This window comes from Psammomys obesus, unplaced genomic scaffold (genome assembly GCF_907164565.1).
Source record: "Psammomys obesus unplaced genomic scaffold, mPsaObe1.curated_primary_1811, whole genome shotgun sequence".
Taxonomy (NCBI): Eukaryota; Metazoa; Chordata; class Mammalia; order Rodentia; family Muridae; genus Psammomys; species Psammomys obesus.
Window position 1 is genome coordinate 11,750,086 of NW_026592510.1, and position 25,322 is coordinate 11,775,407.

The window sequence follows — 25,322 nt, forward strand, 5'->3', positions numbered from 1 at the left end:
AATGAAGTACTGATCCATGCTAAGGTGTGAATGAACCATGAAAACACGAGGTTAAGGGAAAGAACCAGACACAAAGGGCCATGTGTCATCCACTCCATTTGCATAGGGGACTCTAGAGGCAGAAAGCTGATTAGGAGTTACCAGGGGCTTAGGAAAGGAAGGCTGGGTGTTACTGCTTCATGGATACTTAGAACCAGACAGATGTGACAGCTCTAACTATGACACACTCAACACCCCAACTGCACGGTTTCAGATGCCGCATGATTTCCTTATGTGAGGGGCAAACAAATTACTGTAACAGCGTAAGACAAGCAGAATAAGTCCCGTTTTTCACATCATGCTCACGAGACATCTAGTTGCTCTGTCAAGTAGCTATAGTTTCTCTTTATTCTGGATCCCTTTATCGCTCTTCTTGAACCATCTACAGAACCCACCCCAGCTGCCATTCTGGAGGCCACTGTCCGAGGACCTAGGGTCTTACCATGATGGGTAATCTTGGCTGGCTCTGGAACCAACCTTTCAAAAGACACACCTCTAGATGGTGTCCATAAGAGTATTTCCCAGAAGGACTGACTGAGGAGGGTGATCCTCCTTGGGGATAGGGAAATCTGAGAGAAAAGCTCTTGCTTTTTGCCTGCCTGCCTTCACCTCTTGCTAGGGAGTGCACCCTTCAGCTTTCACTGCAACTGCTACCACCATCCTATGACTGAAACACATTTTCTTTGGATTTCCAGCAGGAACTGAACACCAGTGGCTCTCCAGGAATCCTCCAGGCTTTCAGCACCAGATTAGAACGGCTGAGTCATCCAGCCTCACAGACTGAGCAGGGACTGGTTCTCAGCCTCTCCAAGCATGAAGACAGCCATTGCTGGATGACCCAGACTATACCGTGTAAACCAATCTAATAATCCCTTTTAAGATAGATTCAATCTGTCTGTGCTGTTTCCCTCAAGGGAGAACCCTGGCGAGGAATATACTTAGCTACTACTTCAGCAACTGTGTCTTCCAACAAACCAAATCTCTCCCACAAGCACAGTAACGTCCGCAGCAACAAGAGAAAAGACTCCTTCATCTCCTCCTTGTTATGACTACTGTACTGCACCCTTCCCTCGAGGCAAAAATCACTGAGCGCTGTCTGTACTCACTGTCCAAGCCATCCCTCCCAGTCCCTCCTGAGGGAGGTCAGGCTTTGGCTCCAGCACCACACCAGAGCAACAAAGCCATACATCATTTTACCTGGGAACAGTCAGTGGGCCACCAAAGAACTCTCCCAAGACCTGCCAGCACTGCCTAGCGAGGTTCACTGAAGTGCGTTCTTCACGCGCAACACCACCCACCAGCAGTTTACACCCACCCCACGGCTGCTCCTCACTCTCGTCTGCTTCTGGGTCATCTCATCTACCAATGCTCAAAATACTGCAGGTCCCAGGCTCGGGCCTACGTCCTTTATGGCCCCTCTGCATTCCTGTGCATTCACTTCTCCAGGTGAGGTCACCACACTGACTTAAACAGTGTCTGTGTACTGAACTCTCGGCTTTCCGTTACTAGCAAGGGTGTTCACCCTCAACTGAGACTCCACGCATCCAACTTCTACTTCTAGGGTCTGATGGCCAAAGTCCCTCTCTGCTTTGGCAAGGTTCCAGGATCCAGGGTAGGATCTGGGACAGGATGCAGAGTTCCTCTGTTTGCCAAGCTGATAGCTCAGGCTACCAGCAATCTATCATGAAAGATGACTGAAAGTAAAAGAAGCAGGGGAGGGAGCTCAGGATTCCTTCTCTAGGTCTAGAGACTGTCTACGCTGCTTTTAAGGAGGAAAACTTTAACTGGTCACATAAAAGGTAGCTTCTAGCCAAAACTGCAAGGGCTTGTAAAAAGGGGCTCTCTGATCTGAGACCAGCTCCTGTGCGGGGACAGGCCTCCACAGGCTAAGGTAAACTTTTTCCTGCTTTGTCCTAGGCTGATAGTTAGATCCTGAATTGCCGTTAACTTGTTTGTAAATTGGTAAGAAAAAGAAAAAGGGGGAGAAAGTAAGCAAAGACAATTCATGCACACATGTGCAAGGAAAAAGGTGGATGAAGTTAAGAACTTTAACTTTAATCTCATTTATTGTTTGGCTACAGTATTTATACTCCTAAAAAGGAATTACCTCAGAGTTAAAGAATTAAATTAATCACAAAACATCTGAATTCTAAAATGCACCACATTACATGTTTTAAAACAAAACATTTCTTATTTGTATATCCATTACCGAAGTTCATAGTGAGTTCAGAGTGACAAAAGTTGTCAAGGCCTAAAGGTTAACAGGCTCTAAGTTTCAAGAATATGTCTTTACAACTGATTTGGCTACACATTTTTCAGCTATCTTTGAGGAGATTATCTGTCTTTCATTCCAAGAAACAAAGTAAATTTAAAATGACAGTATATAAGCCATAAGGTGACAAGGTAGAGGAATTACAATAGAACAGTTTGTACACAATGACATCAAGGTTTGTATTTAACTATACACTGCTTGGTAGTTCCATTAAAATTTTCTTATATTTATGGTGTGTACCAGGATTTGTGAGTGAAGGCTCTCTGAGACTACAAATCTGCCTTTAGCCTGTCTCCTAATGAGGCATCTGGAGGTCCACAAGGTACTTAATGCCATAAACTTTCTAAAGTTGTTTAGGAAGTTCCGAAACAACTAAAATTTTTTGATCAAGTCAGGAATTCCATAATCAGGAATTAATTCATCTGAATAGCAATATATCTTCAATACGATCCCACAGGAAGTTTGTTCAGAGTGCATAAACATCCAGAAGGTGACATTCACACCATACAGATTATAGGGAGATGCAGCTGTGCACAGAGAATGAGTGTCAGAGACTGGAAGCAATTCTGGGATGTATCATGGTACAGATCTTGCAAAATACTGGTTCCCCTTCCAGAAAGCCCACTTGCCTATGACAGCTCCTCTAACAGAATGGCTCCTGAAAGGGATCCACCTGGATGCACCACGGACCTCTCAAATCTAGTGTAAAGTTAATCTCACAGAGGCTGAGAACGTGCCTCAGTGATACAGCACTTGTCTAATATGTAGGATCCGGGGTCTAAGGTCCAACACCTTACACAGAGATGAAAATGGTCATCTCCATCAGGTGGTGCACATGTGCAACCTCAGCTCACACCTACACACACATCCCAACCATCACTTCAGGATGGGGTGGGGGAGAGCTTCTCAGACCTTTTCCAGAAGCAAAGTGGCAGGAGGGAAATTTTGACACTTTTTTCCCAACACTGATTCTCATGTTGCCATCCTTTGCAAACTTTTCCACCAAGAACAACATTAAGCTCGCCCTCATTTGTTTATATACTAAGTTTAGCTGGGCAAAATGATACATACCTGTAATTCCAGCTACTCCTGAGGCAGGAAGCTCATCAACTTGAAGCTACCCTGATTAACACAGCAAGTCTGAGTCCAGCCTGAGAAACTTAGTGGGACACTTGCAAAATCAAAAACCTTTTAATGGTTTGAGGCAGGCGGTATAGCACTTACCTAGCATCCATGGGTTTGATTCCCTAGCTTGGACAAAGAGAAAATAAGTTACACTTATCCATGAGAAAAAAACCTGAAAAAATATCTTAATGGACAAATTCATACTCAAATAAAAACTTTACAAAAACCACTTAGCCCATTTATAACACTGTTCTTCAAACCACTCAGAATCCAAATGGGACTTAATTCTATTAAGTTCAGTATTTAAAGACTTACAATCCCATTTGGACTAACTGACAAAACACTCAGTAATTATAACTTACTTAACACATCAGTCAAAGGAACTCAACTCAACTTTGACTGCAGTACTGGACAGAACTAGTGGCTAGCCAGCCATCTCCAGTTTCTCAGTGACTAAAATGATGTCTCCATCCCCATGCTGAACATCCTGCCACTGCCTCAGACCCTCAGATCCATTTTCCAAAAGGGCCTAGCCTGTTTCAAAGCACTAAAGACAAGGAGCCCACAGGCCAAAAGCTGACATGTGGCCATCCTGGTTCCCCAATCTATTTTCCTATCCTTCCTCAGCTGCTTCATAAAAGCTTCATATGTGGCACTCCAGACAGCTAGGCATCAGAAAACCACATTCCTTTCACCAAGTAGCCTAGGTTTTTTGATTTTCCACTAGTTCATTTTTCTTTTTCCATAGTAATTCCATGTTAACAATACTGAGATTTAACGACAGTTCTTCTGGGAGATCTCCCTCTCTCCCACAGCTCGAGCTTCTGACTAATTATCAGTGAGTGAGAGCATCCCAGGAAGCTGGCCTCAAGGAAAAAAAAGCCATTCTCACTGTCTTCTGCTATGAACACAATGCTGACACCCTGTTTTGGGGGACAGTTAGTTTCCTTCTGGGTATCGGCCTCCTCCCCCTGACTTCAGACATCTAGTGTTCCTCTTCAGTCTATTCTGTTCTGAATAGACACCTTTGTCTCAAGAAGGCCAGTGCTTCTGGAGTAAGAGGCATAGGTGAGTTCCCCCTTTAAGCAGAATTCGCTTGTAACTTTCTACACAAAGACCAGTCTCTTTAACTGCTTCATCTCCAAACTGTACGCTGGCTTTGCTTGACAGCAGAGTCAGGATCCTGACTGTTCAGGCCAATGTTCCCTGATGAGGCAAGCTCACCCCAAAACAGAATTATTCCTTCACTCCGTCACTCTTTGCTTACTCAACCAGCAAAGAACAAACAGAGGCTATCACAGCACCTTAAAAACAAATGTGAGAACAACACACCTTTAACCCCAGCACTCAGGAGGCAGAGGCAGTGAGATCTCGAGTTCAAGGCCAGCCTGGTTTAAAGAGTGTGTGCCAGGACAGGCATGGCTACAAACACATACACACACACACACACACACACACACACACACACACAAAAGGTATGTGAGACGTGCACTCTCTCTTCCTAAGAATCCTGTGTAGATCTCAGACACTGCCACAGAGAATATGGCTATTTATGGAACAGGCAGGGCACCTTCTACTAGAAGCATAGGATCAAGTAAGAATAAGAATCTAAGTGCAGTTGTCATTGTACCTGTCAGTTTCATGTCAAGCCACGCAGCTCCCACAACCAAACCTCCCTGCATCAATGGAGCAATAGAAGTCATTATCATCTCAGTAAAGAAAGCATCATTTGCCCAGGTTTTTTGGCTTGTTTTTAATTTTGTAGACAGGGGTGCTTGCCCTGTCTACAAAATCTTTAAAATCTTTTAAAGATTTTATTCCAAATGTGAAAATCAGGTCACAGTTCTGATTCTCTTTTTCTTAAGTATCTGCTTTGCAAAGAAATTCTTGGTCTAGGAGATGGTTCCTGGGTGAAGGTCAAAGGTGGGAGCTCGCTCCAAAAAGTTCTCTGACCTTCACACCCACTCTGTGGCCGTCTCCTGCCCCATGTACCAAACATATAAATAAACAAACAAACAAATAGATGAAAACAGAAAATTCTTCCTCTACAGTCACATTATTTAGGAAATTAACATCTCCTTCTATTGAATAGTACAAAGTAAGCTCAAATGTCTATATTAGCGGTTCTTAAGGGTCTGGGCTGGAGAGATGGCTCAGTGGTTAAGAGCACTATCTGCTCTTCCAGAGGCCCTGAGTTCAATTCCTGGCAACCCCATGGTGGCTCACAACCAGCTACAATGTGATCTGGTGCGCTCTTCTGGCATGCAGGCACACATGCAGATAGAGTGCTCATACACATAAAATAAATATAAAAAAAAGACAGAATGAAAAGCTGTGGGTCATGACCTCTTTGGAGGTCTAACAACCTTTTCACAGGAGTAACTTACCTAAGACCATTGGAAAACAGATATTTAAATTACAATTCATGACAGTAGCAAAATTTCAATTATGAAGTAGCAACAAAAGTAATTTTGTGTTTGGGGGTCACCACAGCGTAAGGGACTGTATTAAAGGGTCACAGGGCTAAGAAGGTTGAGAACCACTGATCTTCCATGTCACTCAGGACTACCATGACTGACACTCCCAGCCTCCACAATTTGCTTCTAACTTTCCTAAACCGAAAGACAATGATTAAATATAAATAACTTAAAAACAGTCTCTGGAAACTCGGCCAGGAAAGACCTGCCTATCAGCTCAACATATCTGTTGGAGAGAAGGTTAAAACTGGAGCTGCAGGACTGTGTATTTCAAAGTGCTTTTAATGAACAACTGTTTTGTTGTTGTTGTTTATTTCAGCTATATCTGAGTTATTTGTGTTGCTACTGCAAAAGCCCAAGTCTATTGTATTAAAAAAGAAAAAAGAAAAAACAACTGTTTTGCTATGTTATTTTATTCCTCCCACCACACACACATACACAAAGATGAATGCACTTTCATTTTTAAAGCAAGACTCTTCGGGAAACAATTAATTACATCATATACAGATATTCGCTTCAGTGTCTCTGGGCACTGGAGTATCTTCCCAAAGCCTTTGCTCAGCATCACCAAGACTCCCTGGAATTTGATTCCCCCCCCCCCAGCAATAGGAAAAACTATGTGTTTTATATTTCACGCTGTTCCTCAAGAAAGTAACGCTTTGGAGACTGACAAGATGGCTCATCAGTTAAAGAGTACTGTCTGCCCTTCCAGAGGACCCAGGTTTGACTTTCAGAATCTAAACGGTAGCTCAAAACCATCCATAATGCCACTTCCAAGGAACGCAATGCCCTCTTCTCACTTCTTCAGGCATCAGGCACACGTGTTGTACACATACATACATGCAAGCAAACACAGCCACACACATGAATTTTTCTTGATTAAAAAATAAAACAGTTTTAGGAACAGAAGTCTGTTGTTAGCACAAGTATTCAGAAAGCAGGAAAACTGAATTAAGAATGAAACAACCCAAAATTTCATGTCTGGTACTGAGGTTTTTGTTAGGTGGTCTTTGGCTCTTGGAGGGAGGGCCATCAGCCCAGACGAGAAAAATTTATTGAAGTTATATATGTATATGTCTACACTGAATTACATGTAGTATTCTTTTTAGCTTATAGTATGACTTCTTGAAGCTTTTTCATGCTGCTATCCATGTTGTTATTTACCTATCTCCCTCCCTCTTCCACAGGATCCTTCCTTTTCCTCTGTACAAATAACAACTGATGAAAAAAAAAGCCATGATTTTGAAGAAGAAGGAAGGGTAGAGTATATGGGAAGGTTTGGAGGGAAAATTTGGAAGGGAGAAATGTTGTAATTAAAATACAATCTCAAAACTAAACAAGCAGAAAGATACTTTGAAAGAAAAAAAAATGAATCTATAAAAAAGAATGAAAGTAAAACCAATTCATAGTTGAATTCTTTACAGTCTGTCTGTCTGTTTTCTCCACAGAAGGCACTCCTCCCCATCCCCAGGTACTATGTATGCTACCTGAGGAGAACAGGACTCATCAGTCTCATCTGCCTATAGACCCTGGGACCTACATTAATGAATGGCCTGACTAGTAAGATAGTCCTAATTATGCAATAGTGGCACAAGTATTATGGCAGTGACCAACCACTTTCTGACTAGATTTAAGGCCCACACCACAAAACAGGACCCATACTTGACACTGTCAACAAGGCCAAGGACCTTTATAGATCATGGTCCCTACAAGGCAACCTACTACTCCTAATGACTTACTGCTCTGCTGTAAATCAATGCATCTCTCAACCCTCATCAGACAAAGCTTTCTGGAGTAGAGAGTAATTACTGCAGAGACCCACAACTGGTTACCATGAAAAGAATAAGAGATTTTAGAGTTCTCTAACCTATATAGGATACGTCATATCCTTTCTCCTCAAGGCTCAGGGGTCTATGTGGAGGAGTTTAAGAACTGGAGACGGAGGCTGACTTGAGGGAAACAGTGCTTTCCAGATATAACAGGGCAATTCCACATAGGAACACACAGCAATTTTGACAGTATGCACAAGACTGTGCAAGCTCAAGTCAGCAAAATCGCAGCATGGAAGAAGGTGGGGGGGTGGACACACAAAGCTCTACCCCTAGCTAAGAAGCTATAGGTATTTGATTGCCATTTGGGGAAGACAATTAAGTTTCCTTTAAAGATGCTACACCACGTTTATCAACCACACTCCTCAGAGAACTGATTAAAAAAAAAATCCCCCAAAGCTCCTCTGAGCCAAGCCCACAGAGAGCTGCTACTCCTCTGCTGGGGAGACACTCACCCCAGAACTTACCGCTCGCTTTGGCTTCTGAGTAGGAGGGCCCTTCCTCAAAGGTAAAGATCTGGGACATGCTCTGGCCCAGGTAGGAGGGAGGCCCATAGTAGGAGTGCATCCTGTACTGGGAGCTCACCGAGTGACGGCTCTCTGAGGTCTTCATCTGCTTAAGACAAATTAAAGAACACCTTCGTTATAGTTTGAATAGAAAACGTCCCCAGAAGAAGCATACGCCCAAGGCCAGGTCCCCATCTGAGGATACTAACTTGAGAAATACTAGGAATGTTAGGAGGTGGCACCTATCTGGAGGATAGGCTGCTGGGAGGCAGACTCTGCTCCAGGGTCTGTTTGTCTGTCTCTTCTTCCTGTGCACCACATACTCCATACCTCAATTTCAGCACATTGCAGAAACCCTGAACTTTATATATTGAGGTTAGGTCTCTCACTTAAACCCGAAGTTCACCAATCCAGGGCTAGCTGTCCGAATCATCTCTAGCTGGGACTAGCTTAGAGATGATTTGCAAAGAGACTAGTCTTTGCAAATTCTACAAAGACTAAGACAGTACATGCTCAAGGTATCGAATTCACAATCTGAAAATCCTACGCCGGGGCAAGGACTCGGTAGGCAGCAGCACATGCTGTGCAAACATTAGGAGCTGCGTTTAAGTCTCCAGAACCTATAGAAACGATCGGCCAGGAGTGGTTCCTGGTACACCTGTCACCCCAGGGCTGGCAGGGGAACAGGGAGAGCGGAGACAGAAGGACTAATGGGATGTATTGGACACAAGCCAGGTAAGTGAGAGACCTTGCCCAAAGTGAACAAAGCACAGTGTGACCGAACAGGACACCTGACGTCTTCCTCTGGTCCACGTACTTGTTCATGTGCACCCACCATACCTGGGCACAAACCATACACACACACACACACACACACACATACACACACACACACACACGGATGAGTAAAAAGATAAAATTCCAATCCTAACTCTTCAACCAAATTCACATAAGCAGGCATAAATGCCAACAACTATTACATTAAAAAAAAAAAAAAACCAACGGGAAAAAGCACCAGTAAAACAACTGGAAGAAAGGACAGGACAAAGTCGTATCTTTAAGAACCCGGCTCATAGTTATCCAGGCACAGCACTTCCCACTCTGCTAACACACAGAATGTTCAATGTCCTCGTACAGCAACTCTCCAGGCTGTGGCAGAGGGCAGGGAAATGTTCTCCATGTTAGCGCCCTGAGACAGTACCAGTTATTGATTACAGGAGTAAGGAAACTTCAGAGCAAGGAAGTGAGCATTTACTGAAAGGTGCAAGAGACTAGTCCTTCAATGGGTCCTCAGAGTTTCATGCTCATCAAAACACGAAGACGATGACAGCAAGCAAACATCTTCTGAGAAGAACCAAGCGGAGAAGGCAGGGCTGGAAGCAAACTGCGATTTCTTCCACTGACAGCTTCGTAATCTCAATGGTGATACCTGCTTATTTAAAGAGCCACTTGCTGCCACTGCCTTTCACCCACCCAGCTCTTCTCATCATTCACTTCTGCAGCAAGTTAAGAAACTTCGATTCGGGATAGTTTTAAACTGAGAAGAAAAGATGCCAGCAACCGCAGGTTCGGGAGCTTTGATTTTACAGCAGGACGCCATCGGAGTCATCCATACGTGTTCCCACCATGATGGACAAACTTAATTAACCTTTGCTACTCTGTTCCAACCTACTGTTTTAGACAAAGCTAGTGACCCAGAAACAGTATGTTGCCATCAGAATCTCCATGGCAGATACCAAGAGATATAGCCCTATCAGCAGTATCGGGAAATAAGCCACCAGGATTAGCTGCTTAAAGAAATATGGATTATATTCATGTCACACATGAGCTGTCAGAAACATTAGGATACTTTCAGCATAAATCAGCAGTATGAAAGCTATCTTATGAGACCTGAACATAACAGACTGCCTGTAAGGCAAGGGGAGGCTGTCCAGAGCCACGCTCCAAGGGGATGCGAAGGCATGTGCTCACACTTTGCCCAAACTGCTTGACGTGCAGCCTGGTGACTCCTAGTGGGCACCCCCAAATAATGAGTGGCAAGAAGAAACCCATCCCCCTCTGAGACCGTCACAGCAACAGGCCACATCAAATAACTCAAGAATAAATGAAGACAGGTTTCCCTAAAGTGCCCTTCCAGGTTCCCCCCTCGCTAACAAGCCCGGCGAGGCAGCATGTTTAGTGTCACTACAATCTTAATTTTCAGGCTTGATACACAGACTGACAAACGTGCTGTGCCCTACAAAGGTGACAGAGGCATTCTGGGAAGGAAAAGCCCTCCACAGTAGGCAAAGCTTCTTCATGTTCCGGCTAGCCACTAACCAGCGGTGTTTTTCTCCCTGAGACTCAGTTTCCTCACTGAAGCGGGGCTAACAAGACCTAAGAAGGCTAGGTTGAGGACTGAAACAGAGTATGAGGCACGAACTGGTATCCACTCATGGTGGACCACACTCAAGGACCCTGTACTGGCTCGGACAAAATATGCCTTTCTAGTAGACTTTTAAAACCATTTAAGTATATAAATATTTTGCTGAATACGTGAAAAAGTTTATTGCGCGATGTCTCTATATTTCAATTTCTCAAGAGCTCAAATAACAACACAACATTCAAAAATCTACATTGTTCACACACACAAACTCACTCACTGAAGTTCCAAGGCTTCTCGTTTTCTAGTTTCATATAAACACGAGACACAATTGAGCTGTCTTCTTCTCTCAGTATTGGGTGGTAACAAACAGAAATGGTGAAAAAAGAGTATTCGTGCTAAGAAATGTGATGGGGAAAGCTATAAAGAACAGTTTCCTCTGCTTCTCACTTTCCTCTGAACCATCTTAGGGAGCTGCACACCAAGGGTGACCCTCAGAGGAGCCCGTGGGGACACCGGGGGGGGGGGCAAGGAGAGGGTCCTCCACGCAGGTGGGAAGCGGTGTTTTCTTTGTAGAGAGTTTGAAAGCGAGGAGACTAACTACGTGCCTATCTGCTTCCCACTGTCACCGGGTGCTGACAATCCTAAACAACAGGGGTGATAAAACGCCCTGCTCCCCCATCTGTCCAGACCTGTCTTTCCCCAGCGCAGCACATCTCTCTTCCCAGAAAACCAAGCTCTGACCTCAATATCTGAAATGACGCCGGTACAGCCGGGCCCTTGAGAGTGACAAGTTTCTTATCCATGTCTAAGACATTAAAGGGGTCTTGGAATGTGTTCTCTTTTATTTTTCTAATATTGCATTAAAACAAAGCAAAACAGGACCAACCTGTCTCTACTATGCATTACTTTGATTTTAGTCTTTATTCAAACAATGAGGAACACTTAACACATGATAGAAATGTGGATCTCAAGGAATGTGAGACTCACCAAGTACTTAAATGCTCTGAGAAGCATCTAATTTTATAGCAGATTCATATCTATAAGCAAGGGGGGAGGGAAAGGGGCCAAAAAGGCAAATGTAAATAGATGAGAATTGGGCCACTAGCCCAAGGAAATCTGAAAGCTTTCAACTCCTGTGGTCCAGGGCGCACAAAATTCCCAAAGACAACACGATGCTGCTATGTCACCCAGCTCAAGCAACGGAACCACCTGGCAACCGAGTGCTGACAGACTTCCTCCAGCCTCCAGTGCAACCGCCAGTTACTCAGGTGCTCCAGCCCATGACAAGCTGTGCCAACTCAGTGAAGATCAAAATGAACTGTCTAGTGGTGACAGATCCGCAGGACAGCCCAGCATCTACAGGCCTCTCCCAAAGGCTCCAGTGGATCTGTCACACTGGCAGCTGTCCTGGGGTGCTCTTGGGATTGCTCCGGCCAGGCTGACAATCAATTCCTTCGGGTGGTCAAGGCCTTATTCCATCTTGTCTCTTGAGTCAGGGTTGCCAGCTCTCCACTGCCCTCAGTCTCCCAGAGGCCAGTTCAATTTTCTCCTGGGATCCACTCATGTTCAGCTAGAGTGTGCTGTAAAAATGGGCATTCCTCCCGCTAGCCCTGCCCCTCTAAGCTTGCATATAAAGCGCCTGCCCCCTTACTCCCTTAACCACAGAACAATTCACATCTTTATCCACCCTCCAATCTAACATGGATATGCACTAAAAAAGGAGGTATTTAAAGTATTTAATGTTTCTACAAAATGACTGTATACTAGAAAGCTAAAAAAACAAGCAGCTATAAGATTATTAAAGCTAATGACTCCATGAGATATAAAATAAACACACATGATAGCAACAGCACATGAATTAAAATAAATCCTTCAGGCATCAACAGAGATATGCCTCTGTACTTCATCTTTAAGAAACCAAATTATGGTAGTTAGCTCTCATATTCCCAAACAGACACTATGCCTGTTTGCCTCAGGAAAGAAATTGTCTTTCTAAAATTGTCTAAATTTATATATATATATATATATATATATATATATATATATATATTTATTTATTTATTTATTTATTTATTTATTTAAAATTGCAAATATTCTTATAAATTCCCCTGTGACTTCATGAGAATGCTGCTAGTTTCTCTCTGACCAAATAAAAAACAAAAAAGCCAGTGCCTGCCTACCAGCAGACAGTAGCTAGCTAGGTGGAGAGGAGATGTCCACCATAAGTCTTGGACATTTAGATACTATGTCCCCAGTTGGTGGCTGTTTGAGAAGGATTAGAAGGCATGGCCTCCATGGAGAAAGTCAGGGGGATGGACAGGATTTAAGGTTCCAAAGAACCAAGGCCCTTCTTAGCTCTCTGCCTCGTGCATATAGTTTGAGATGTGTGTTCTTGCTGCTTACATTATGTCTTCTCCCTGTTATTATCAGTTTTTAAATTCAAGAGAATCTGAAAACTAGGTATAGTTGTACATGCCTATAATCCTGGCACTTAGAAGGCTAAGACAAGAAGACAGACAGCTCAAGTTCAAGGCCAGCTTGGGCTATATAGAAACACTCTGTCTTTAATAACATAAACCCAAGCCAGGCTTAGTGGTACACACCTTTAATCCCAGCATTCAGGAGGCAAAGACAGGCATATCTCTGTGAGTTTGAAGGCAGCCTGATATATGTACAGAGTTCCAGGACAGCCGGAGCCACAGAGTGACAGTCAGTCTCTCTCTCTCTCTCACTCCTCACACATACACACATATAATTAAAATGTTTATGTTAATATTATTATATATTAACATATGTTAAAGTACATATTAGAAATTATAACACAATAAAACAGGTAACACGCATATAAAATTATTTTAAGGACTGTTAATTGCAACTTTCCCTGCAAAGCAGCGTTGATCTAAGCTCTGACGTCTCATAGCCACACTTCTTGTGGGATACTGCACAGTAGTGAAGGGAGAGAGGCATGGCCACCTCCACATAGCCTTTATGCTTGAAAAGTCACTTCTTTCACCATACTTTCAACAGGTTGTCCCAAGCTATGCCACACTAGAAAAGAGGAATTAGTGTGAAGCCAAGAGCCTCCTCAGGTTGAAGGGTGGAGAACATCTATAGACAGACAAGCCATCACAGGAAGATTTTAAAGTGCCAGGCCTGTTGTTCCTCAAGCCCTCAGCAGGCCGAGAGGGCCGGAGCAGCATCCCAGGAACACGCACAAAGGATGCCTTTTTCTGTGCCACGTCTTGTATGCCAGAATCTGTCTTCCACCCTGCCTGTATCTCGGTTCAAACCAAGGACTGTACAGGGGATTCCCAACATCTCCTCATCTTTTTTCCACAGACAGACAAGACATGGAATGATCAAATCAGGGTCACTGGTGTATCTCCCCAACACTTCTCTTCTGGCTATTTTAAAATATAGGAACTGTTGTTAGCTGCAGTCACCCTATTGTGCTTCTCTGTTAATTTCATTCGGCAGTCCCGGTGCATGTTTGTTTAATCCGTGAATGAACTCCGGTGAGGTACCTAGTTGTGGCAAACACTATCATGGGATACCTCAGACTGAGACCAAAGTAACCACCGGAGGAATGCATCCCCTAAGGCTGCCACCTGACCACACCCTGACTGTGGTGAGAACCCAGATGTCTGGTGGCACAAGCTTGGAAACTGCCAACAAAAGGGCGCCAGCTGCAGGCCGGAAGGAGATCTCAGGCCCGGCTCTGAGTCCTCCCATATTTATTTCTGCTCACTTGATATGCACCTCTCCCTTGTCAACCAGGTACAACATGTTTATTTAAGAGATAATGTTGCCGTGGAGGAGTGCACAAGGCAATAAACAGCTTTTGCAGGCAATTAAATGCAGAAGTGAAATTGAGCTGCTGGTCAGCAGATGCAGCCATTCATCCTGAGTTTGTTCCAGTGTCACAAATGTTATTCCTGTTTCACAACAGGACAGGAATCTATGATTGGGCCACAAATCTCTGCAGGCAGGAGACGGGCCGGTGGTGATTAAAGCATGCGTGGTGGTATTCACAGCAGTGCTACTCTGAGATTCCAGGAGGCTGCCCCCCAGAGGCAAAGTACTCCCTTGCTTGCTTGCTCTGCCCGGCCCCCTCCATCTTTCTCTCAAATAGATTTTGCACTTAGTAGGTGCTGAGTCAGACTGCGGCTTGTTTGATTTTACAGCCAGGTATGCAGGGGGCCTACCTCCACACAAGTCAATGGATTTTTTTTAATGCAAAACTGGATGCCTTGTTTGTTCTTAAGAAGTCCAACTTTAAAAAAAGAATTACTCAATTCGTATTTTCTAGGAACCAAAAGAGGTCTTTAGTTGAAAAACATCCACACTAACCCCCAAAACAAAGTAGCAAGGAAAGGCAACCGAGTAGAAAGAGGAGACTTAGCCCCCTCAAGAGATAGGAGGGTCCAGAAGATCAGCGTGAGAAACATGGCCTCCAGAGCCTGAGTCATCAAGGGCAGCAGAGAACAGCCCAGGCCCTTCCGCACTGCTGAAGGCACGTAAGAAAAGACAAGAGAATCCTGGGACGCCAGCAGCCACAGGAGAACCCAACCGGAAGCTGCCCGTACAAGAAGCAAGGCAAAGCTCAAAGAGCAGACTCAACGTGTCTTCCAGAAACAAAGCCGCTGAGGCTGGACACGCAGGTGCTCAGCTCTGACACGAGCTTGGGAGATGGAGGTAAGTGGACCACAAGTTTGGGCTTACGAATCCCAACACTTGGGAGGCAGAGGCAGGCAGATCTCTTTGAGAGTTCAAGTTAGAGGCCAGCCTGATCTACAAAGCAAGTTAGTTCCAGGACAGCCACGGCTACACAGAGAAACCCTGTCTCAGAAAAAAAAAAACAAAAAACAAAAAACAAAAAAACCTTACATAGTGAATTCCTGCCCTGCCTAAGTGAAGCCCCGTCTTAAAAAGAACGATCAAGTAGAAAGCCATTCTATCATCTATCCCAGGTTCCTATTATAACACCTCTGCAAAGCTACCTGTGATTTATTTCTTTCATGTATGTGGAGATACATACGAGTGTACACACACGTACAGGTCAGAGGTCAATACTGGGTGTCATCCTCTATCAGTCTTTATCTAATTTTTTGAGACAGGGTTTCCTCACTGAACCTGGGGCTCACCCAAGTGGGCTAGACTGTGGGGTTAGCAAGCCGCAGGAACCCAGCTGTCAACCCCCACAATCCCAAAAGGAGGATCACAAGGGAGTACCACCATTTCCGGTTTTGGTTTTAACATGGGTGTTGGGACTCAAGCCCCAGGTCCATATGCTTGTATAGCAAGCCACCTCTGCTGGCTATAGAGACAACTCTGGGGTCAGGCAGGGTGCTGCACATCTTTGATCCCAGCACTCAAGAGGTAGAAGCAAGTGGATCTTTGTGAGTTCAAGGCCAGCCTGGGGTCTACATAGCAAGTTCCAAGTTACCCAGGGCTACACAGTGAGATCCCATCTCCAAAAACAAACAAACAAACAAACAAACAATAAACTCCCATCTGGTCACAGTGTAACCCGCCCCATCTCTATCACTTCAACCCTAGACAAATGTTTAATCTGTGTCTACTATTTAACTGATGTGTCTTATGACATAGCTTAATGAACACATACATGCCATCAGTATGTTTGTCTATGCTTTGCAAATTGTATTGCCCAAGGGAATCAAATTCTTCCTCAAAAACATAAAACGTCATTCCATTCATACTGTGATCCATACATTGTAGTGTTTTGCTTTTTAACAATTAACTGTCTTAAGATGAAGCATGCCTGAAGTGTCCAGCTAAACATAAGAACTCCTGGCAAAGAATTCAACAGGTTTAAAAACAGTATGGCAAATGGAAATGAGAACTGCAATAAACACGTCAGTTACCATCTGCAGTGCTTCTCTGTTTACATGGGACCTCTCAAACATGCCAACTCAGACACGCCAACTGTCTCACTGCATCACACATCTGTGTGACAGTCAAGAGAAAGCATAACAGGCTAAGAAAGCTGCAATTTGGGGGACAAAATATCTGTTCACAGTGACATGGCTAAATCGAAAGTCATCACCGAATATGGGTCTTTGACCTTTCAGGGCGACAACTCCATTTCCTTAAAGTGGACTCCTCAGTTTCCCTCGATCAGCAGGCCTGCTCATCTCGGAGCCACGCCACTCCGAAGCTCTCTGCAGCACAACAGGGGGAGGGAGATCTGCAGGACCTTTGTCTGCCTGTCACCTGCTGATCTGCACCCGGCATTGTGCAAACTGGCAGTAGCCATGTTGGTTCACCTGGATGTAAGAATTTGTCTCCAATAGAATGATTTCTGCAGGAACGACTAAGACATTTTTTTTAGAAGGCAAGTTGTGTTCACAAGTTGGTTGTGCGAGGCTTAGAAGATCTGCCATTGCAGAGTCCCTGAGTCTCTTAGGATCACTCTCAATTCCACATACGCTGAGAATGTTCCTCCTCGGGCCTCATTTGCCATCACGTTTGCAGAAAACCATTACACAGGTTCCAAAAGTAACTTCAAGTCAGGCCGATATGGCTTATTTTAGACAGTGACCCGTGGGCCCGAGCATTTCAGGAACTCATGGGAGCTCTACCCTCAGCCACCTAAAACAGCCACGCATCACGCATCAGCTCTCTTTCAAGACATGTGTGCTTGTTTCTGACCTGCATGGATGAAGAAAAGCAGAAGAGAGTTCCAAGAAGCCTTCAACAGAAAAAATGAAGGGCTTAGGCAATGACCCTAAGCACTAATCGTCAAAGGGCCTGAACGATTTATCGGTGATCCACCCCACAACTGAGATTCACCTGCAGAGACCGTGCGCTCAGTGTCCTTCCCCAGGGTCCCTGCAACGTACATTCTACAGTCCTGAGTTTGTTGCAGACTCACTAATGACACATACTTCAAAGTCAGGCAGACCCAGGTTCAAACCCCGGCTGGGAAGTCGGTGGCTGTAGAAACTTGAGAGAGTCATTCCCCTGTCAAACCTCCATGTCCTCACCATTGGACAGGACAACATCATCCATGCCCTGCAAAAGTGGGTAGGACTAACTGCTCAATAAATGCGTTTTTGTTGCTTGTGTTATTGAAAAGAACAACATTTACAACAGCAGGGCAGAAGGACCTACTGCTCCAAAGCAGCTTGTTATGTAAGACTATATCATTGAGACACCTGGGAGGATTTAAATATGGGTCTCCTAGAAAACAGACTCACAGATGAGATGATGCTTCTGTGGATCCCCCAGGACTGGAATAATGCCATTGCTTTCCTATTTAGTGGGTTTGTGGGACGGTGACAAACACCAGAACTGTCTCTTACAGGACAAAGGAGGTTTGCCAGTTTCCCCTCCCACTCTGGCTGGCTTGTATGTGTCTCTGAGTGAAGCCTCCCATAGCATTTGCTGCCTTCCCTCACACACACCTGCCCACCAGGCCTCAGCAAGATGCTCCTGGTAAGTGTTCATGTCCCCAGGCTGAACCTAGATCTCACCAAGGCCTTTGCTTGGCCTTGGTGGACAAGTAAGACCAACATCTCTGTGTCAGGCACTAACTGCTAAGCCAACGGTACTGACGGAAGGAAGAGAACATTGGTTTAGAAGATCTGATTAATGTACAAATGATCTGGAGATAGCTATCTTTCCTTCAGAAAAATACAATTTTCATTTTCAGCCTTTGCCAACTGAGCTATCAGATTCACAGAACCACCGGCCTACCCTGTCACCAAAGACTAAACACAGACCCACTCACCCACCTACTCTACCGTCAAAAGGCTAGAAATAGCCAAAAAGCCCAGACTGGCCAACGGCAGCTGACATCCGCTGCCTCTGCAGGATGCGCAGGACAGTCTGCTTTGTTTAAAAGTTTTCTCTCTTTCTTCTTATTCTCCCCCGCCCCACCCCTACACACACACAGGGTTTCTTTTCTGTAGTCCTGGCTATCCTGGAAGTCACTCTACAGACCAGACAGGCCTCAAACGTACAGAGATCAGCCTGCCTCTGCCTCCTGAGCGTTGCGACTGAAGGTGTGCCACCGCTGCCTGGCTTGTTTAAATCTTTAAGATGCCTTTTCCTCCCTATAAGAAGTGAGTTGCCAAAATATGCCAACTGAAAACCTTCCTCAAACCATAAACTCTACTATGCTTGAAAGGTCTAAAGGGGCCCATTTAGAAGTCCATTAGACTCCTCTTATTCTCATAAGTAATTCCAATATCTACAAGTTTTAAGTCTCCCTCCAAAGAGTAACACATGGGGTGGAGGAAATAACCCCAAGAGTAAAGTGTCTGCCACACAAGCCTGAGGACCAGATCTCCCAGAGCCACATAAATGCCCGACAACTCATATAAATTCCAGGTAGGCATGGCAGCCTGTCCAAAGTCCCCCCACGGAAGAGGCCAAGACAGAAAACCCCCAGAGCAAGATGGCTGATAAGACTAAGCTGAATACAGAGACCCTCCCGCACTGAGTAAGGTGATGAGCAACTGAGAAACACACCCAAGGCTGACCTCTATCCTTCACATGCACTTTCTGTGTGTGTGTCCCTGCCCACACAGATGCGAACATGCACACACGCACTCACACAGAAAAACGTAAAATGTATGGGAAACAACCCAAGAGAAATCCGTAGTTCAGAGGACTAGACAAGATCCCAGAATGTAGCAAGAAAATCCCCAAAGTAGGATGACCTGTGTACAAATAATTCCCTCACTCCAAAAGGAAAAAAAAAAAAAAAGAGGTGAAATGAAACAGACTTCATTAGAGGAAAATGTCAGGTCACATTATGGGCTTAAGGTTAAAGAACAAAACTCCCTCAACCCTTGGAAGCAGAAAGTCGCAGAGCTGATTCGCCAGAGGCTTGTGGGTGGGGAAGTGGCGAGCTAGAAGTCAAAGTCTCTGCTTCAATTCTGAGTAAGTTCTACAAGTTTGATGTACATTACAGTGCTTCTCATCAACAATGCTGCCTATCCGGAAAGGGCAGGGTAAATCTTAGGAGCGCAAGCACACGTGCACGCACACACTCACACGTGCCATCACTAGCCTGTGATAAGCAATGCAGCATGCATACACACATCAAGACACCACACTACACAGGATGCATACATACAATTTGTCAATTATACCTCAATAAAGCCAAGAAAGTAAGAAAGAAGAAAACAGGACATCAAAGATTTGCACTGGCTCCTGCATGTATGTTACCCTGCACTGAAACCAGATCCTTGTTGAGAAAGCCTCGGCATGTTCTCACAGCTTCGGTGACCACAGTTCTTGCTGAATCACAGCAGTTTCTGCAGCCTGGTGGTATGGGTCTAACCTCTCCTCCACATACTCACTCCTAGGACGTAAGTACACACATCCAGCCTGAGTGTGCTCTGGTGCTAACACAAGGACCTGGTGGAAATGGTTCTACCCTCAAAGGCAGAATCGCCCCAGACAATGCTCTCTCCCTAAGGAAACAAAATGCTATGTTTGCTCCTGACTGCACACTATTTTAGTCATACATGTATACTTTGACTCCCAACCATTTCCAAAATACACGCACCTACGTTACTGCTATCACAACACAACTTCATTCCCTTTCTTACCTTTTCTGCCATGTAAACACACGCGTCATAATCTCTCTCCTAGTGTAAAAAAGTTTCAGGAGGTGACTGCCACCCAGAAAGCTGCACCTGAGATAATCTTAGCTGCCCCAAGGTAGGGTAGGCTGGAGGAGGTGGGGCCTCAGATATGCTAACTCTGGCCAGCTGGGTATTTCTGCAAAATGACAATGTGAGAAAAACTAAAACTGAAAACGAACCCCAGATACGTGCATAATCCCTTCCAAGTCCCTGCAGCTAATCTCTGGAGTCAAATGACATTATTAACGGAAAGAAAACCAACGTGCTTTTTCATGCACGTCACACTGTTTTCACATGTGTGCTAAACTGACCACGTGCATGGGACGTGTGTGCATGTGTGTGTGCATTTACACGCACGTGTGTTTCGCATATCCCATTAATCCTGGGTCATACCTGCCACTGGTTTCCAGTCTGAGCAGGCACATAAGGTGCTGGGAGACTCCGCAGGCTGTTCTTCACAGGGGACCCCCCAAGGGGGGTTCCCACATCCGCAGAGGAGGACTCAGCAGACAAGGCCATGGAGTACTGCGGGTAGTTGTACAGATTGTTGTAGTAAGGAAACAGAGACGGCTGGTAAAAGCTGCTGTAGTAGGCGGGGTCTGACACCAGGTCAGGCGTGTTCTCCACGTGCCCTCTGCTGGTGACAGCGGGGATATCTTGGATGACCATGCGTCCCTCTGAAAAGGAAGAATGAAAAATAATGAAAAGACGACATGAGATTTAACGTAGGAGGTCCACAAACCTGCCCTCCAAACCTCAGCTATGCCTCAACTTCCATCCCCAAGATAAGCAAAGAACCTGGAAATGCAAGGCAGAAACTGCTTCTTCAGCCACAACTGGAAGACCAGTAGCCAGGTTGGGGGGGGGGGGGGAGGATCAAATCACTTTAGAGGTAGAGTAAATGACATAAAGCCTGACAGCACAACCTCAACTCAAATGCCCCCCCCAAAAGTCAAGAAACTGGAGATGAAATCCGGTGTCCGGTTGACCTGTCTATGAATTCTTACCACATGATAAATTTAACGCCACCCCAGGAACTCAGTAAGGGGCTGAGCCTGAGCACACACTGTTTCTTTCACCTCCTTCCATGGTGGATAGGATACCGTGTTCTTTAGTATGGCCAGAGTATGGACCAACTTGTTCTGCAAAAATACAGTCAGTAGTACTATTTGAAGCTTTGTGGACCGGCCAATCAATGCTATGCTGCACTAAAGCTTTTTCACATAATTGAGAAGAGAGTAATTTTTCACGTAATTGCAAACAGCAATTAGCCAGCCCATCGTATTCATCAGGATCTGCCAAGGGTCCAGATATTCAGGTGACAAACTATCTGCTGATTCTTCAGCTGAAATAAAGGTAGGTTTCAACCGTATCCTGTCAAAATTAAAGACCCATAAACTATGGAAATTCAGAGAATGGAGAGATAACTTGCAATCCAGAAAAGAATTAGATACCTTTGCAGGGAAAAAAAAAAAAATCTGAGCCCCATCCTAGAAAAAGAAGGAGAACAGAGGATAGGGCTGGAGAGAGGGGGATGGGGAAGGGAAGGAGGGAGGGAGGGACAGAGGGAAGAGCACAGACAAAGAGAAAATGGGAGGAAGATAGAGTGAAAGATAAAGAATCAGGCAGAACTGGATGAAAAGCAGGGACAGAGTGGACCGAAAGGCATGCTGGAGCCAGGCCCAGGAAGCCTTTATCTCGTTCTCAAGATGCAACGGAACAGGAACCAATGAATATTTCTGAGCTGGAAGGTTAACCGACAGAGAGCTATGCCACAACAGCGTCACCTGACAGAAATTCTTGGAAAAGGTAAAGGAGAGATGAGCAATAAGACCAACTAGGGAGCACCACATGATCAGAGAGACCACATCAGACTACAGATGTAAGGACAGCCTGGTACAGGGACGACATGTGGGGCATGAAAAATGAACTCTAAATAAGGTGGGAGCTGGAAAGATGGTTTGTGTGTTAAGAGCACTCAGCTACTGAGGAGGACCTGGGTTCAGTTCCCAGCACCCACACAGCAGCTCACAACAACCTGTAACTCCAGTTCCTGAGAACCCAATACCCTCTCTGGCCTCAGCAGTCCCCAGGCACACAAATGGCACACATAAATACTTGGAGCTTGTCACATACATACATAAAAAAATATAATAATAAAATAAAACAACCTTTCGGCATAATCAATAATTTTTGGTACCTAATCCCTGTTTTCAGTGCTGAGTCTTTTATTCCTTACCTGCTTGCAAAAGCAACATAAACTTCTCAAAAATGACAAACCATGCAGACATTTGAAATGAAAGGGGAGGGGTTGAATGTAGGGGATCTTCCAGCCAGTCCAAAGTATCGGTGACTCATTTCCCATGCAATCTCAGACGCTAACAGAAGGGAGACACCTCAGCACCTGTACTCAAAAGCCAGGTCAATACTAAAGGAAAGAAACCTGGGTAGCAAGCAAAGAAAGAAATCAAGACCCAAGGCGCCCAGCATCTAGGGCAGAGGCTCAGTACACTCTCTGAACCTCTATCATGCGGGGTCGGCTCCTCCCATCAGGCCTCAGTTTACCAAGGAACAAAATGACGGTGCTAGTAATGTTCAAGGTAACAAGAAAAATGGCTTCAATAAAAGAGTATAGTAAACCTCACATTTAAAATGCTAGGTCAGGTCAAGTCATAATGTGCTTTACTGTGGCTGCTTGTCATTAGTTAATAATGTCATCATTTTCCCACTTAATCTGAATTTTGTTTTGTTTTGTTCTGTTTCAAGTTATTCTGAGCTTTAATGGTAAATAGATATGTATGTTGGGAAAGCTCACTGTCACAGCAAGACTTAAATAATTAAACCATGTGAGCTTTGCCAAGAACAACGTGTCCACAAATTTCAAACACAAAATCACTAAATGCACTAAGAGGTAAGTTTTCTTTTTAAATCTCTATATAAACCATCAACTGTTTAAACGTGTGTGCGTGCCTGTGCTGCCAGACACTGAACTGCTAAGCAGACACCGTACTATGAAGGTAAACCTCCAGTCCAGAATTCTCTGTTTTAATCTTCCCAACACAAACAGCTTCATGGCTCCCAGCTTTAAATGATTTTTTTTTTTTTAAGATTTATTTATTTGTGTTCTGCCTGAACATACACCTGCATGCCAGAAGAGGGCACCAGATCTCATTATAGATGGTTGTGAACCTCCACATGGTTGCTGGGAATTGAACTCAGGACTTTTGAAAGAGCAGCCAGTGCTCTTAACCTCTGAGCCTTCTCTCCAGCCCAAGGTCCCAGCTTTAATGTGCACGCTACTACTGTATGAAATCAGCACTCCAGGAGCAGCATGTCAGTTCCAGTGCTTTAGTCTGGTCCCCGAATCAGTGACCACACCATCACCTGGAGATGGTATTAGTCAGCATCAATACCGTAACAATATAGTTTTTAAATTTTAATTGTATTCTTTTGTAGATATGGATGATAGATAAACAGAGAAGATGATCTTAGGTACTGAGGATGACACCTTACACATGCCAGCTGCTGAGTGACGCTGAGTGATATGCTCAGCCTGTAGCTTTGTGTTTGGAGATTCCTGTGTCACCATAAGAGTATAGCCACACTCTCCAGGTACCTGTACTGAATGGGGGAGGTTTAGCAAGGCTTCTAGAAGGATGATCTGAGGTTGAAATGATTTAGGAAAGTGGAGAACACTCAGAGGGAGGCTAATGTGAAGAGTCATGGAGAGATGACTGTTTCAGTGACCAGATGAACATGGCTGGCAGGCACGGATAACACTCAGGATCATCAGAGGATGAAGGGAATTGATGCTGAGTCCCCCAAAGAAGGCCTCAGTCTGAAATTCTCTAAACGTCTTCATGGAACCCACATACACTCTTTACAGCTTTCAGCTTGGAACCAGGAAAGCCACCAGCGTCCCTTACAAGCCTGCCCAATGCTGAGATCTCATGCCATATGCACTCTAGTCTGTGAAGAAACTGCCATAAAAAACACCTAAAACATAAAAATGAACAATTTGCCTTTCCTGCCTACTACAGCCACAATCATGGCAGAGTCCCCAAGCAGTATCAAAGGGTGTTTGTTCTCCCCAACACCAAAAGGTCACCATCAAAGTCAAGCTAGGTATCCCCAAAAATGGGATACTCAAACCAGGCACAGTGGTGCACGCCTTTGATCCTAGCACTGGGGAGGCACAAATGGGTGGATCTCTGAGTCTGAGGCCAGCCAGGGCTACATGGTAAAACCCTGTCTCAAAAAAAAAAAAAAAAAAAAAGCAAGCCAATCCAAAAGAGGTAGAAAACAAATGAAATTTTATAGATGTGTTTACATACATATGCATATACATACAACTTTCAGAAAGTTGTTTTCCACATGCAAACAAAAAGGAGGCTTCATCCTCAAGGGAGAAGAATTGTAAGAACTGAGACCTGGCTCTGCCAACCTTACTGAATTCCTCCACCCAGTCTCCAGACAGTATCACGTGTGGTGGTTTGAATGAAAATGCCTCCCTATATAGGCTCACAGGGAGTGGCACTCTTAAAACGTGTGGCCTTGCTGGAGTGGGTGTGGCCTTGCTGGAGGAAGTGTGTCACTGGGGGTGGGCTTCGATGTTTCAGGTGCTCAAGCCAAGTATAGTGTCACTCTTTCTTCATGCTGGCTACCAATCCAGACGTAGATCTCTCGGATAGCTTTCTATCATCGTGTCTGCCTACATGCTGCCATGCTTCCTGCCATGACAATAATGGACTAAACCTCTCAACTGTAAGCCAGCCCCAATTAAATGCTTTCCTTTATAAGAGTTGCCCGTGGTCATGGTGTCTCTCTCCACAGCAATAAAACCCTAAGACATCATGCCGGGGTCCTTTAAGCTCCACAGGCAATATTACTAATACAAAGACCAGAGGCATAAACTGCAGAAGAAATATCATAATGATTGGAAACAAACAAACAAACATGAAACTAGATGCTACTCTGTGTCTTTCTAGAACGAAAACTGGCCAAGATTGTCTGATGATATTAGTAAGGGATAGCCCATGGCATCAAGCCCAAGTAAAGGTAGAAGTTTTCTTAACCAGTGACCCCTACA

At 44.6% G+C, this 25,322-nt stretch overlaps 1 protein-coding gene across 1 annotated transcript in view; it reads right to left on the minus strand.

The window, feature by feature from the left end:
* The window catches only part of Dmrt1 (doublesex and mab-3 related transcription factor 1), a 99,092-nt gene that overhangs the window by 37,200 nt on the left and 36,570 nt on the right, over window positions 1-25,322 (minus strand). Inside the window, exons 3-4 of the mRNA XM_055614135.1 lie at window positions 20,627-20,910; window positions 8,210-8,354 (exon numbers count right to left, since the gene is read on the minus strand). Of these exons, the coding sequence (XP_055470110.1) occupies window positions 8,210-8,354; window positions 20,627-20,910 (429 nt within the window). The remainder of the gene's footprint in view (window positions 1-8,209; window positions 8,355-20,626; window positions 20,911-25,322) is intronic.